At 43.6% G+C, this 16,868-nt stretch overlaps 1 protein-coding gene across 2 annotated transcripts in view; it reads left to right on the plus strand.

The window, feature by feature from the left end:
* stxbp6 (syntaxin binding protein 6 (amisyn)) overlaps window positions 1–16,868 on the plus strand; it is a 41,717-nt gene that overhangs the window by 2,926 nt on the left and 21,923 nt on the right. For both annotated transcript variants that reach the window (XM_040199906.2, XM_040199905.2), the window contains exon 2: window positions 4,212–4,427. In XM_040199906.2, the coding sequence (XP_040055840.1) occupies window positions 4,274–4,427 (154 nt within the window). In that variant the 5' untranslated portion in view covers window positions 4,212–4,273. The remainder of the gene's footprint in view (window positions 1–4,211; window positions 4,428–16,868) is intronic.

The following is a 16,868-nucleotide window of genomic DNA, read 5'->3' on the forward strand; positions in this document are numbered from 1 at the left end:
CTGTCCAGCTTAAGTAAGCTGTCCTTGTTCTTGGGTTAGTAACAGCTGTTGTGTTCTACACTTTGTACGAGGATATTTCTGACAAAAAAGTCCAGATAGTTTTCGGAGTTGTACATTTCAAAACTACTGATGGGCTCTCTTTCCCTGACTATAATTTCATATAAAACACTAAAGAAAGTTTTTTTTTTTTTTTTCTCAGCATGAGCTGAAATGTGAAGAACATAATTCTTGGTGAGAAATGATTTTTTGTTTTTTAAACCCAAGCTGGGATCTTTCTTTCAGACATCTCTGTGCTGTGTGAAATCAAACAAACTACATTTGTCTTTGAAAGCTTCCAAATCAGTCAATTCTGAATGAGCGTTGAGGGGATGAGTTGCCGCTTGGGCAGGATTATTTTGTGTTTGATTTCGTTATCTTGTAAAAAAAATCATTCTGTTCCAAATCCTTCTTTTGTATCACACCCGTACGGCAACTCTCCGCATCGCTTCCCTCTAGTTCTCTGCGTTGGTGGATACTCTGTAATGCGTTTGTCTTCTTGCTGTCTATCTGTTGCTTGTTGCTGCCCCCCGACCCCCCGAGGGAAAAATACTTATTGACACACCAGTGCAGTTGACTTGTACGTGTTTGCAGAACGTGTGCCATTGCCCACGCCTCTCAAACACCGCACACTTTGTTGCTGGAATGCACTGTGCACATTTTTGGTCCAAGTAGGTTTACACAAATACCATTTTTTTTTTTTTTATCCAAAAAATCAACTCTAAATGAGCTCTCGACGCCGCGTAGCGTACCGCTCCGCACCTGCACTTTTTGCCTGGCCACAGTTTGCCTCAACTTTGAGTTATGTTAACAATAAACGTTTGTGTTTGACAGAAAAAGCCACAGTTTGCAGGTTGCAAAAGATTTAAGAGACCGTAGCAGCGAGCGCATGGAAGAGCTTCCCTGTCGTAAAAGCTGTCAGGAAGTGCATGAGTAGTGTATCCCGTCAGTTCAACATAAGGTGCAAAAATGTGTTGCCTGACCCCCGCCCCTACCTTAACCTGAACCGCAGCCAATGCTGTCCTCGGCCTCATGGGCGAACTTGAATCCTTGCAGAGAGACGTCGCACGCAGACTCAAACCGGCGGTATACCAAGCCTTCTTCTTGTATACTGCCTTGGCTCACAAGTGCACATTCTTGCCATAGTTTGTATCTATGTGATCAATTTGTAATGGCTCACACTGTCAAAATATTTATTGCACCAGCTGCTAGCAATTTTGCAGGTTCCCCGAGCAGAGGAGTAAATATACGCGGTTATACTCACAAGATGGACGTCGACAATTTATGCGTCCCAAAAGGGAAATTGTCGACACACCTCAGATCGAGTGTGACGAGGTCCACCCCGGCCCTTTCCCCTGCTTCTGCCCCAGTGGTGGGTCGCAGCAGGCCGCAGAGCAGGGCTGCGTTGATGCTCAGAGAACTCTAAACGCCCCACTCCAACGAGGGCCCGGGAGAGGCCCCGTGCACCGACTCAACACCGTTCACACTGTCAACTGCCGCGACGTAAATGAGGTGCCTTGACAGGTGCTCAGCTTGGAAATGGGGTGATAAGCAGCCGTGAAATACATGCGCGTGGTTCTCTTCCGCGGGCCTCCTGTACATCGGCCGAGGCATCGGAGCTGGCTACGTTTCACTCCTCTTCCTACTTGTTGTTTTTTTCTTCCTCGCATCCCCCGTCTCCTCCTCCGTCCTTCCTGTCATGCTTCAGCAGGCCACCTGAGGGGAGAGGGGAGGAGGGGGGGGGGTATATGCTCTCCCTTTTGCCTGGTGACAGCTGGCAGGGAGATGTGGGCAGGCTCCCCTCTCAGCTGGAAGAAGGCGATATGGAAAAGGGTTTCCACAGCGTGGAACTCTGCCGGGGCTGATCTGTTGCAGGGAGCAACACGACAAACCGCTTTTAATCTTAAATCATCTGGTTTGTTTTCTTGATCCTACTTTCCAGTAGCTGCGAAGGGAAGATGATATTAACAGATGTGTACCGAAGGGAAGGGGTGCGTTAATTAAGGATGAATGCAGATGTGAACGGCAAATAAAATATAAAAAAACAAGGCGCTGAAAGCTTTGCTCCACACAAGGGTTTAAACTGCTGTCCTTAAAGACCAACATGCTACTTTTTGTTCTGAGCTAAGCTCTGAAATGTTGGAAGCTTTTACTCCGTTAGTTGATCTTGCTGAGGGGCACAGGGGTCACGACACCGCATACCTGTGTGGATAATGTGAATATTCACAGGGCGAGATGTGTCTTTTGAGGTCAGTGCTTTGAGTCGTCGAAGGTTTTACGACTTGAGTGGGACGTGCACACGCGGCGCAAAACACGGCCTTTACATGACTCTTGGCTTGCTTAACAGCCCCCAATGGAAAGAGCTCTTCTGTATGTGTGCGTGGAAAAAACATGCTTTTTATTGGAAGGTTAAAGGCTTTTTCCTGGCTGGATTGTTGGGCATCCTTTAAATTCCAAAGGCATATTTATTTGCTTCTCTAATTACCTTTCCACAAACTCTAGCCCTGTGTTTTTGTTAAAAAAGCCAAGAGGAAGAGTAGATATTCAGTGAGACTATGAGCTGCCTAAAACAGAGTAGCTTTTCACACGTAGAACTGATGGAGTGACACTTTCATACGGCTGCCTGGGTCCTATTAAAGGAGATGTAAAACCTCACATGAACCACACACTGGCCTTGCGATACATTTCACCTTTTGAGTGACTGAGAAATTATGATTTTACTGCTTTTTTGTGGACCTCTGTTCACCTTCCCCATAATCACTAGACGTAATCCTGCTTCAACAATGATGACGATGGCAGCCCTTCAGCTGCTGAGTCTGGGGGGCAGAGGAAGGGGCTTGTTCACTTTTTACTGTCCATGCAAACCTCGTACCCCCGCCAATTCTGCCTTTATGAGGATCGATGAATGAAACTTCTCCTCCGCTGCTGAACGCGCATTTAAAAGCTCGCTGCGTCATTTAGAAAACAACTTTGTCTCTGTAGTCTGTTATTTATTAGTGAGCCAGTTTGATGAGGGCCTTTCTGTTTAAAGTCTGGCTGGCTTTGCCGCACAGCAGAGTAATTAATTAAATGGTTGAGACGGACGGCTGATACGGATTTGTACGTGTGTGGTTGTGTTTATTTGTGTGTCTCAATCGAGTGTGTGTGTGTGTGTGTGTGTGTGTGTGTGTGTGTGTGTGTGTGTGTGTGTGTGTGTGTGTGTGTGTGTGTGTGTGTGTGTGTGTGTGTGTGTGTGTGTGTGTGTGTGTGTGTGTGTGGCTGAGAAAATGATTACACTTCATGGCCCTCACGAGAGCATTTGGGCCTAATTAACTCACTGCATCCGGCACTCAAGCACAGTTTTCCCTGACTCTGTGAGACGTGGCGCCGTGTGTCCTGTATATTTCCAGTCACCGAGGAACGCAGACAGACACCGGCCTGTAATAAAAGAAACACGATTGCTGCCCCGAAGACACGGAGCGTTGGGAGCCCTTTAACTTTTAAACATGCTGTACCCTGTGAGCGGTGGTGAGGACCTCTTTAGACCGAGCGCAGTGATTCGCCCCAGGCCCGAAGATTGGAACAGACTGAAGACGTGCGCTTATATTTGTTGCTGCTCGCCTCATGCTCTTTGCGTTATCTTTACACGAGGGTTGGTTAAAAGCTGTATTCTACTTTACGATATGCTTGCAGTTTAGACTTTATCGTCCACCAAGGGGAGATTCCATCTCCACAGCAGCACAGTAACAACGTTCAAAAGTCCAAAAGTCCAAACTCAGGGGTATACAGCATGACCTTTTTTAGTGTTGTGTCTCTTTGCTCATCAATTAGTGCCATTATTAGACTAAGTCTATGTGATTATCAATGTGACACATCAATCATTTTTCATTAAAAAACTTTTTGGTTTAAAATAGCAAAAAAAGAGACCCAGTTCTGTCTCCAAACACATCTGTGTACTTGTCATCGTAGGTAATCACAGAACACACCACCAGCCTGTTTCCATAGGCGCTATTTGATTGGGAAAAAATGAGCTGTGCATCTCAAACGCAACCAAATATGTGGTTGGCCAGTAGATAGGAGTGAGACGGTGTTTCCTTGGAAGCTGGACAGTCAGACTTTGGTGTACAATCCTCCAAGTAGTTAGCCTGCTCTGTCATTTCTACTAATTTAGTTTGCTGTTCTCTTCCCCTCTACAGGAAGTCGTGTCCTCTCCACCTTTACTCTTCGCCAGCTGTTGTGATTCCTGATCACTTCGGAGATGAGTGCCAAGTCAGCCATCAACAAGGAGGTGTTCACACCCCACGACGAGAAGATGCTCGTTGCTGTGCAGGTGAAGCGGAGGACCAAGAAGAAGATCCCCTTCCTGGCCACCGGTGGGCAGGGGGACTACATGACCTTCATCTGTGTCTCAGGTCAGAGGACAAAGGGAAAATCTCGTCTTATTGCTTTTCTATTGTATTTTGTGTTTAAGTGGCTTTCATGTGTGTTTTCCTCCATGTGTGGGTGTGTGTGTGTGTGTGTGTGGCTTGTGTTGTCACATTTCAGCACGTCACCCTCGATTCTCCCACTAATGTTTATACTGATGAGCGTGCTTTTTTCCTTTGACAAAAGAACGACACGTTCAATCAATGTACTGCTGCGCCTTAGGTCAATCCATTTTAGATTAGATTTGTGCTTAAAGTGAATAATTATTTCACACAAATTGAGCTTTTAATTATTCGCCTTATTTGAATTTTAACTGAGATATTGCTTGTTAATTGAATTTGCCGTGCATGGGATTCACAAGGAGGAGAATCATCGTCGGTTAATCCTACTATCTTAATGTTAAACTGTGCTTTGACAGCAGCAGATTCTTTCACTTAAAGGTTCCAAGTTGCCCGATTGTCACTCGGAGGAGTATGTCGGCACAAAGGCCCGTACCAACTCTGTGCAGACTCAAATTCAAGGTCATCTTTTAGCAGCTACTCAACATTGACATTCTGTGTTCATCCTCTCGGGCTGAAATGAAAGGAGTTCATGTCAAGCGCAAGTCACCACTAACCACAGGGTTCTGAAAGCGCACACTTTTCCTTTTCCAAAGGGCTTTTAAAATGAGTCATTTCATCCCTTGATGTGGAAATGAGTGTTGCTTGGTATTCTCTTGTCACTCTGCCAGTTTCCTAACGTCACCCAGCAGCTCTCACCTTCGTGCCTCATTTGAGCTTTGCTGCTCTGAAATCCATCAAAGTCACCGGATGTCCTCGTCTGCGTCGGTTATCTGATCAACCTGTCTCCTTGATTTATTTTGAATGGTCGAACATGACGTTATATGGATTGATTTTGAGATTGATATTGAGTAGAAAGCTGAATCCACAATGTGACATGACTAATTGTTTGGTTTATGTTTTATTTTGTTTGTTGCCAACTCTTTCCTTTCTTCTTCAATGTCCCGTTAACGGTCCCTCAGGGACATAAATGGCTCTCCTGGTAAATGGTTGACTGAGGACTTGAAATGGTGCAGATACAAATGGGACAGTACTTTGTCGGAAATATAATTTACAATTGAGTTGGTTAATGGTTATTTGTTTCAGACTTTTCACTGATTTTAAACAGGCGTTTTGCTCATAAGATGAAATGTTCTATTACTGTTATTCATCAAAACAGCTTTAATGAAAACATTCAATATTTTATGCATATGTTTCTTTTTTCAATGTTTTAAATGTATACATTTGAATATGCAAATCAGCCAAAGACTCCGACCTTGCTGTCGGGATGTAGAGGCCTAATGTTGGACGGCGTGACTAAAGAGACTGTGGGCTGTGGATTTCTGACCCACTGGTACTTTTTATAAAACCCAGCTGAATAGGTGCATTTTCTGTTTTGGTCCTATAAAGGATGTAAGTGGGAGTCAAGGCTAACCTTTCTTTTCAAGAGAAAGAACCTCCATTACTCATTCAATGCCATGCTTGCTTTATCGGAGACATCAGACTATTCATCCTTCTGCTGAAGAGCCTTTGTTGATCCGCAATCACTTTTAAAGGATGAACATTTTTTCCCTTATTCTCCTTTTTCAATGACATGTTGCATTTGTGAATGGATGTTCCATGAATGTTTCCAAAACAAAATGCCATTAAGCATCATCCCGATGTCCATAGCTCACGTTCGTTACCCTTTTGGTAACAGTCCTCTGACTAAGAGCTGCTGTCGTGTGTCACACGTGGGAGCTCAGTAGTGAAAGCAAGCACTGTTGTGTAGCTCACTCACGTGGCATTTCTTTAATCCAGCCAAGCATTGTTCTCTCGTGTGTGTGTGTGTGTGTGTGTAAACACATGCCCGACCATGAGTGTGAAACCAGAGGGTTTCGCCTCCCAGCGTACTGGAGACACAAAGATGGCGTGCGTGACTTGTGAGTGCTCCGCATGTGCGTGAACTAAGTGTGCGCGTAAAGAGGTGGGGGAAGGTGGGGTCGCTGAGCGTCTCACGGCTACAGTAGCTAGAGCGCTTAGGAATGGCAGGTCGTACAGTGGCACAGTTACGTAACCCTGCGGCGTGTCACTCGGGGAAGTCCGCGGCGCGAGGAGCTGTACGGCAGAGACGGCTTCGGGCCTTTCTCTCTCAAGCAAGGGGCCCATTGTGAGACACCGGGCCGTCACTGCTGCTGCTGCAGGTCAAATAAACTGCTTTCTAAAGCATGTAGTATGGATGTAATGCGATGTAGCGCTGCCTCTTCCCTGTGGGTGAGTCATCAAGTCGCTTTTTGTGACTCGCACAGCTAACTGTTACTCTCAGTTGTAGAACAACACTATTTCTTCTAACAATAAACAGATTTGCATTGGAGGAGGCTTTTCATCCCTGAATCGGTTGTACCTGAGTAAACGCGCGGCTGCTACATTTATTTTTTAAATCTGACGTGGTTCAAACAGCAGTTTGCTATTGTGGTCTGGTGGGTTACAGTCAGATTGTGTCATGTGTTATTCCACTTATCTCTATCCTTGCATTAATCACAGGATTACATACGACAGTAGAATCCATCTCGTCAGGCCTCAGGTGATCAGCGTTGTGTGAGGCGCTGCTGGCGGCTGTGGGCGCGTGGAGGTGTGTCACAGAGAGGCGACTGCATCTTCCAAACAGACGTGCGTTGTATCCGTTCTAAAATCATTTTTCTGAATGTCTTCGTCAGACTTTTCTCCTGACTTGCTCCGGCCTCCAGTAACGGCCTCTCAGGGTTCCGTGTGAAATAACATTGTACAACCTGTAGAATCCAAAATCCAGATGGTCTTCACTTGCTGTGCGTAGGATGCAGGATTCTTATCAAGCGTTGTATAAGACAACATGTGTATGGTTCCTCATGTTGGACTGATCTGCAGTGCACCGTCACTTAATTGTCATAAGCCATTATGAGCCCAAAGCCCACTCGAGGTAAACTGCAACAACTGCTCATTGGTCACACAGCCTAAAAGCATTTAGACGATTTGCGTGTCGTTTATCGTATTTTGGTATTTAAGGAAATTGGACTTGTACCAAATGTAGAAAACCAACCTCCCTGTTCCTTGCTCTGTTTACTCTTGCTCTGCGATAACAACCCTGTACACGGAGCTGCTCAACTACACACAGAAACCTCTGTTAGCGCTAACAGGGGTCCTGATGACATAGGAGTGCTCTGGAGCGAAGCCAGACGCTCAACATGGACCAGGTCGGTTGGTGAGCGTTCCCTTTGATCACTCGGCTGCATGCCGTGCCTTTTATGGCTGCACCTCAGGGCCCGCAGAATGTTTGCCTGGAGAAATGTAAGGACAGACAAGCTTGATAAGTTCACTGTAGCCTGTTCCTCCTATTTGTTTATTTCATTTGTTTCTAATCCGAAAGGAAAACCTACTTGTTTCCCCCCTTTTCCCCTTCAGGCGATCCTCATGATTTTCCACACCTCTTTTCACCCTTGTTGTTTACATCTCTGCGTGCGTGCGTGTGTGCGTGTGTGTGTGTGTGTGTGTGTGTGTGTTACAGGTTGCTGGCTCTAAGCGTCCTTGTTATAATCTCATTGTAATGTATTTATATGAAACCCGAGAAGCAATATCTGGGTTTCTGATCATTTGTTTGCTGTTGTCTATGTTTCTGAAACCGGGATAAAATCATGTGTAACACTTAACCGGGACACTCGATCATAACCAGGATACTTGTGAGGATTTAAATCAACCATTTTGCATAACATGCGTGGCAAGAAGTAGAATCTTTCTGAGGGAAGCGTGTGGGCATCAATGTTTTATCCATATATTCATGGCACTGTGCGTCTATGCAGTTATGCTATTTTGTGGGTTGGTTTACATGCGTAGGCTGTGTCTTTTGTACAGTGTGTCGTATGCTTGGTGTGTCATGCTGTTGTTGGTTCGTTTGCACCTCATTTTCTGGTGTTCGATGCCGTTATTTTCAATCTTTTGTGCTTGTTATTTTAGAAAAAATAAATTCAGTTGGTTGAAGGTTGAACAAACTCACGTATGTAGGTAATCATGAGATGCCTTGGGAATTATTTGCTTTGAAAAGCTTTGGCCAGGGAATGATGACCCCTGTATACAATCAACCAACACTTCCGTCTTGCGTCTATCGGCTTCTGTTCGTGGGACAAAGATCTGTCAGCGAAACCCATTCGGTAACGGGGCATTGTAGGGTTTAGACTGCACCGGTTCTTGAACCTCACTCTCTTCTTGGCTTCATTAATCAGCAGCTATTGATTACATGGTGAAATGGATGGGCAGGCCGGGCAGCTCTCTGGTATATGTGTGCTGCTTATAAAGTCAAATCAGTTATGACCTTGTTTACTCAATGCAAGAACACATCAGTCTGCATTTATTTATTCATGTAGGAATATTTTAGGTTGCGGTGTGTTTTGCCAAGGTTAGGCCACATTTATGTGTCCAGATGGAAAGAGAAATGATTGACCACAGATGAATAGAATGATTCAGGAGGAGTTATCACTGCAATTACTTTCAAATTCAGAGGATCCAACATATTTAGTTTAGACTTACAAAAACAACCCCAGATCCCAGAATCAGATTCGGCTTTATTGGCCATGTGTGTTTGCACATACATGGAATTTGTCTCCGGTTAAACGTTGCTCTGTCATACATAGATATACAAATAGACAACAGAAATATCAAAAAATGTGAAAAAAGACATTAAGGACAACAGAATAGAACGCAAAAACTAAGCATTACTGATATGTACAATAGAAATATGAGGTGGCAGTAGTCCCATATAAATATGTAGTGCAAGTCACTACTTGGAGGTGTCTGGTTAATAGTTCATCAGAGTGACGGCCTTTTTAAACATCACAGGAAGTGTGGACAAATCTGAGTGAACAAAGTTTATTCAGTCGTGTGTGTGTGTGTGTGTGCGTGTGCGTGTGCGTGCGCGTGCGCGCGGTCCAGTGTAGCAGTTCTGACTGCTGCCGGCCTCCCAGTATTTACTGATAGCAGAGACATACAGCTCACTCACACGGGGCCAGATGCATCAGCACATTCCTACCACATAAGGTATGCGTGTGCATATACGTGCATTCATCCTGGTGTTATGTCATCCAAACCAAAACCTCCTTTTATCAGAAAGCTACGGCAGGCCGCTTTATCTGCACTGATTTGGCTTGTTCAGGAGAAGCTTCGCTTATTTTCTGTGCTAGACTCTTTTGAAACATGAACCGTCTTCCCTCACTCAGCCTCAGCAAACCGTGCTGACTGGATAATCAGGAAATCTGAGGAGCCAATATTGTGGCATCTGCAGTGGCTTACTGACCCAGTGATATTACATCTGAGCAGTACTTGTGGCTTGACATCCAAGTAAAGCCGAGGAGGCCCAAGAAACCTGCGAAGCAAATGTTACCTTCTCTTATTGAACCGTGAAAAAAAAAAAGAATGAATGAATTTACGTGTTACTTTAAATTTGATTGAACAAATTCATACACGCAAAGACAAGTCTTAAAATAACCGTTAAACAACTTGACTTCATCATTCATTCATCAAACACTATACAAGTACAAATTGGGATCTCTTTTGGCCCGTTTGATGCAGTGCCTCCACAGAGGTCTTTTGTATTGCTATAACATGGGTGGCCTTGAGTACTCGCAGATGTTAGTTTGCTAATAAATTCTTCATTAATCCAATATGCCCGTCCATTTCATTTGGAACTGGGTGTCCTCCGCTTTGGCCTCGTCACCAGGCCTGATGTGACAAACATTCTTTGGTTTCTGTTTCGCAGCTCCACTCCTTCTTTAAGATTGTGTTTAGAACAGGAGGATTCCGCCTCTAAACACGGAGCAACACAGGAGATGGAAATGAAGAGATAAAGCAAAGGACGGGGGCTTCCTTTCATTTATTTAGTTTACAGCTAATTCTAGATGTGGTGTAGAAATGGATTTCCTGATCTCTATATATCCCTAGATTTCTATATATCTCTATACATCCCTAGATTAAGTTGGCCCTCACATTTTTCGTTGTGACGTTTGCGTTTTACAAGAGCAGAGCATCAGCTATTTAAATGGATGGCCGACTTTCAGAAAACCGGCACCCTTTTGCTCTTTTATTACAACTCCCTGTTCTTTCCCTCCCTCCTCCCCTCGTTCCCTTCGTTTCACACCGAACAGATGAGAGGAAGGTTCTGCGGTACAAATGTTTGCACACAGCAGAGAAAAGCTGACGAACACCACGCAGATGACTGCATCCATTTACGCAGGGAATTGTGTTGACCCGGTCTTTGCTCTATCCATGTGCCAATACATGTGGTCACAGTACACAGTATGAAAAACATGTGTGGCGTGATGCTCTTCTCGAGCAATTAACCTCCTCCATGGTCCCAAAGTGGCCACGTCACCTCGTGTCTCTGAGCCACGGCCTGCGGTCGCGTGTCATCGACACTTTCAGAACATTCAGAGCAACAACAATGGTACGGCGGACAAAGGTGGCCAGGAGCTAAACCGCCTCACAATGCTTCTATCAAAGAAGACTCTCCCGGTAAAGAGGGACCACGCCTAGCTGTTTTGTTATAATGTCCAGCTGAAGCAGAATGTGGACCCCTTGCCGGGAACCATCACTTGTATCCACTTTACAGTCAGATCAAATGCCGCATATGAATCCCATGCATGCAAGTAAACCTCACCCTACTGAGGGAAATACAGTGCATTACCAACACTACCTTCAGTTAGTCAATCCAACTGGCTTTCCAACACATTTTATTTGGCTGTATTAGAAGTGTCCCACACAGTACAAATGGCCCATACAAATTAAACCTCATCTGCCGGTTGGAAAATAAGGCTTGTTCCTTCTTATTTCTCAGTGTATTGACGTTCCTCGAGTATCACAAAATGTCATTGCGGTGCTTTTTAATGCTTGACACTTTGCAAAGCAATTTTTTTTCTGTCACAGAGATTTGGAGGCAATAACTCTCCCTTTAGGGTGAGGAGAGGCCTGATTAATGGGAAAGTAATCAAGTGCTGCTAGGTGTAAGGCACATTAGTCCTCTGGCGTGAGTGCAATTCACCACCGATCTTTTTATATGTAGATATCTTAGAACAAAAGAAGGGAACTCATTTGTTTGTAGGCCTGGAACACAGCAATCACAGATCGTGTCCTTACACTCTTGAGACCTTGTTTGTTTGTAGGCCCTTTTTCAACAACTGGATTTCACGTCGACTTTCTGAAACAATGGAGTTGCTTGCTAATAACTCTTATGTTACCAGTTGCAGCTTTTTATCCAATAGTAGATCCATATTTGAAAATGTTATGTAGTTTATTCACATTGTGTGGACCGTTTTGATGAGTTTTGGCTTGAAAATGTAGGAAAAGCACATGGCTTAATGTTTAAGAAGGTAAAATGTACAAGAGGAGGAGACGGGGAGGAGCTGTTGGCAGGTTTGGAGACGGACATTTCGGTGGAGAAAGGGAGGAGAAAGATCTCAGGGGTCTGAACCTCAGATGGTCTTTACTGGAAAGGAGGAGGGTATGAAATGAAAAGAAGAATTTGGCGAGCCATCGGTGTCAGTGACGTGTGGTGATGTCAGTAAGAGGGTACGCACTGAGTTATGAAAGTCATATTACCTGATTTGTTGTTTAGGCTAACACGTCAAAACAGTAAACGCTACATTATTGCTTAATTATTGCACAGCGGCCAATTATGTTTGCCAGTCAGCAACAATAAAAACACACACTGCTGAATATGAAGGCAAATGGCTCGTAGTCGGCATTCATTCAACCACACTTATCAATTCCATATTAAGCCTGAAATAGTTTCTGACTCACCAATCGGTAGATTATTTGTACATAAAATCCACCCGCCGCCTTATTCTCGTGAAGACCCCCCACTGTTACTGCCACCCTTGTGGCACCCGGCCCCATCGGCTTCCCCCACAGATGGTGAGTCCATGGGAATAAAGAGTTCTGGGGTGCCGCTTCCCAGCCACCAGGCTCCACATGGGGGCCCCGGGCTTCCTCCGCGCCGGGAAGCTCCGTCCCTCTTTTGCTTTTTCAGTGTCTTTTGAACCATTCTTAGTCTCGCCTGAGACCACTTTGCCAAAGGTTACCGTACCAGGAGCATCATAGGGACACACAAACCTCTCCACCACGATAAGGTGAAGGTTCCCCGCAGAGGAATAACACACATATTGTACATATAATTATAAGAATAAACAGTAAAAATAATGAATTGATAAACCTTTTTCATGTTGGAATTTTCCCTTCCTACCCTGACTGCACAGCACTGATTGCTGTAGGACCTGCCAATCTTCAGTTTTTCAAATGTAACACATCAGAATTTTTTTTTCTATTATACCTACAATTCAGTAATGGTCCTCCTAAGAACTGGACTGAAGATTCATAATGGTTACGATGTTGCTGAGCTGATGTATTGTATCACTTTAATCTCCTGCTTTCAAATTCCTTGTTTATTTGCAGCTCAATGAAAATGTATAATGTACGGTGTATTTCTCCTGGCACTCACCGCTGGCCTTGAGCCATGAATTGTGACAACTAACACATTTCTTTTTAAACTGGCAGCTTCTTCTTTGTCCATTCATACATAAATACATGTTTCTCTGTGCTCATTATCTCCGTCATTTTCCTCCCACAAAGTTTCTCGAGAGCCAGATTGTGAAGAAGAGTTGTAGCAGATGTGTAATATTATTGTGGACTTGATGTTCTCTCAATCCTTGTTTTTTTTTTTTTTTACACCGCATTATTCATCCGCACTTTAGTCACCCACCACTGAGCTTTCTCTGTGTCTCCTCTCAGCTTTATGTAAACCATTATTATGGGGTTAAAGCAGCTCAAAGCCCACTGTTTCTGAGCCAGCACACAGACAAACTCTGCATTAACTTTGCAGACTCATCTCTCCCATTGGAGTAGCTTGACTTGGCGTATGTGTAAGATTGTGTGTATGTGCTTGCTAAAGTAGTTTCCTATGGGAAATGCTTTGAGGGGATCTTTCAGCTGACAACAAAGAGTTAATGATGCCCAGAATTTCACCCATATCCTTCCCCATTACTGTCTAAAATAGGGAACTAAAAAGGCATCATCATCATCTTTTCTAAGACCTATAGTCTCTGCTGTAACATTGTGGTCCCATTGCCCAGGGAGGGGAACTGGCCCGTTTGCTATTTTACTGCTGTCACAGTAAATGTCTCTCTCCAGCTCAAGTTACAGAACAATGCAGAATGCATATGCCAAATGATATACTTTGGCAAAGCAAATATTGGTCGATTGGGTAACCCCCTTGCCCCCCCCACCCCCCCTTGCCCCCTAGCTCTACTCATAAATATAGAGACCAAGTAGAACTGCTGATCCATCTATTCCTTCCATGCAATTCATTGTGGTTGTCTGGCGTGGTATAGCTATACGTCTATTTTATCTTGCTTTTTCTTTTTTTTTCTTCTTCTTTTAATTCATGAGTCATGTCACAAACTGCTACTACGGCAGTTTCAAAGGATCCAATTGCTGGTGCGTCTCGCTTCTCATGAATTTCAACTTGCGTCTGGGCGATTTACTGTATATTATTGAACGTTTAATCTGCAAAATTTACAAAGTGGGCATTCGCTACAGCAAGGATGCATTTCTTCTAACACGTAGCCTTACGCGACGCCTCAGCTGGTTCGGATCTCTCCTCTCACTGCATGATCATTCAGAGATGCATCTTCTTTTCCTGCAAGCTTTTAATGTGTCGTGACTACATAATATCCACATACATACTGACAACACAATAAAGCCAACTGCTTTTAAATAAGCGTGCTGTACTGACGGATGTGTAAAAACGTCCTATTTTTATTCTCATCAACTCTGACAATACACCTTACTGCACTTGATTTTCTATAAAGCTGCCTGCCAGTGATGATTTTCTGAGGCTCCATTCATTCATTATTCACTGGCAGGAATGTTCTCTGCCACTGTTTGCTGTGGTGTCTGTTAGGGATTTAGGGGTCTATGGAGAACAAGGGAAATGGGTACAGTAAGAAAAGCTCCCCTGTTAGGGGTTCTAATAAGGCGTAGCTGGGCTGATACCATCAGATGTGATGAATTCAGTGCCGTATCGTGTTCCACGCTTACATGCTGGCTCAGCCCGATGATTCTTGTATCATTTTAAAGCAGCTGGTATCGATTTTTGAAGCGAGGCTCATGGATTTGCTCAGCCAGTATAGGAATTAACTCTTTCAGTCTCTTTAAAGGGAGAGTGGTTTTATATACGGTCCAGAAAGGAGGAGAATTCTGCCCTCCCAGCAGATCTCCAGAGTCCAGCTGCTGTCCGTATGATTGAGGTGCAGAGTTTGATTTGACAACTCACACCACCCAATGTTATATTCAGCTTTTATTTTAAGATATTTTCATGAGAGATTGAGTGAAATTGTAGAGTTGTCGTCAACCATGCAGTGCCAAGAGACAGATGTGTGGATACACAGGTCCCTTTTTCTAACTGCTGCTGTTTCATGTCTGGCAGGAAGGACAAAGTCTCGTCGTGGAGCTACAGACAGTGTGTGGATCGCCCATGTTTTTCCTTTTACCGTTTGAGCTTTTGTTTGGATATTGTGTTGTTTTTTTTGCAAATGCTGCCTTGTGTGATTGGTCAGATCGGGCCGTTAGATGAGCTTTAATGCGAGCAGACAGCAATAAGTCCAGTGAGCCTGTGTAATTGGATCTTATGGGGAACATTGGACCAACATTTGGAGAATACACACACACACTCATGTCAGCACTCCCCGACACAAACAATAAAACATGCAGCTTCGGCTAATATCTCTTTGAGTCACAGGTATTAGATGAAAGCCAGCCTGTTGTAAGGTTACAATGAATTGCTTTTTCAAACAAAACATTTCCACTTTAGCAGTAACAAATCTTAAACAAGGCTTAAAGTCAGACCAATACGAAATCTTAGAAAAAGATTTCTCAGTCCAACCAAGTCAAAAGTCAAGCCAAACCGAGCCCTGGATTGGGACAGAGGGAGGAAAACTGCCCAGCGGTTTCCATCGGTGACTTAAACCCCAGTGGAACATTTCACTAAATCATGTTAGATGGCCTATAATCTTTCAACTGACTTTATCTTCCAAATACTGCAAAAGCCACGTGTAATTGCTTTTTATTACCTTCATGTGACATTTATATTTGAAAGCTGCAAGCCGTTATGGTAAAAGTCAACGTGCAAATGGACAATTTGGATAGAATACATCTGTTTTTATGAAGGTCTTTTTATGAAGTTCAGACTGTTGTTCAGAAGGATTGTGGTTGGTAGCTTCTGACTCATTGGGGTGAACATAAGGTTTCACAAGGATCCATTTGTTTACTCAAGTTTTCAGTTTGTGTATTTTAATCCATTTTTGAAGCAGATGTTTCTGGAAGCTCTCCTCGTAGACGGCAGGCCTCGCACAATTATTATGATGTGCCGTTTTCAAACCAGATGTTCTTTAATCGAGGCGTTTCATGATGGTCAAGAAATGAACCAACAGGCTGCAGCTCCAGTCAAAACAAAGAAAACAAAATCAAATTTGGCCTTTTTTGATAAACTTATCAGACTTGTGAAAAGTTTTTTTTTTTTTTATGACGATGCCAGAAAAAAAACACCCAAATAGTAACGTTGCATGAACTCCTTTTTATTAACAAGTTGATGACACCATGCTGACTCTATGAATGTTTCCAGATACATTTATGACAGTTTGGACTCCCTCGACCTTCCAATGCTCTCCCCTCCCATGCAACCCTCGACTCTGAAGGGACAGAGTCTCAAGGGACAAGCTGAAGAGATTTCAGCATTCCAGCCAATAACTTTAATCTCCATCTTTTTCTGTCATGCGTCTTTTATCTGTTCGTATTTCTTCCTCCCCCTTTTTTTTATTATTCCCGCCCACTCTGACATGTTGACTTTCAAACCTTTGACCTTCCACTTGTATTCATCTGTTAGTATTCATCTCCCACCTCTCATTCGTATTATATTCAACATTTTGTTTCTTAATTATCATGATGATGAGATGGCGTGTTTTGAGTTTGACGCTAAGGAAGAGAAATAGCCCTTACAGGCCCAGCTTGTGAATTTTGTGATACGTTTTTCATATTCAAAATAATTATTTTTAATAAGCAGTCTTCTTTCCTTTTGGTTTTATGAGTATCCTATTTGATCGTCATTCAAGAATGAAATGCTTTGATGATGTTTTGACCCGAGGAGCTAGTTTGTGTGTCACCTTCCGCTTCATAAAAACCACGGTGGTGTAAAAACCTTTCGACTGTCAAGTTATACTGTTGCCAAAATTCAGAGAATAACACCACTGCAGTTTTACTTTTGCTCAGCTCACGTTCCAATAAAGTGGGTGATAAGAGTGTGTCATGTGACCTTTGGTCACTCTTATAATAATAATATAA

The sequence above is a fragment of the Gasterosteus aculeatus genome, chromosome 15 (assembly GCF_964276395.1).
Source record: "Gasterosteus aculeatus chromosome 15, fGasAcu3.hap1.1, whole genome shotgun sequence".
Taxonomy (NCBI): Eukaryota; Metazoa; Chordata; class Actinopteri; order Perciformes; family Gasterosteidae; genus Gasterosteus; species Gasterosteus aculeatus.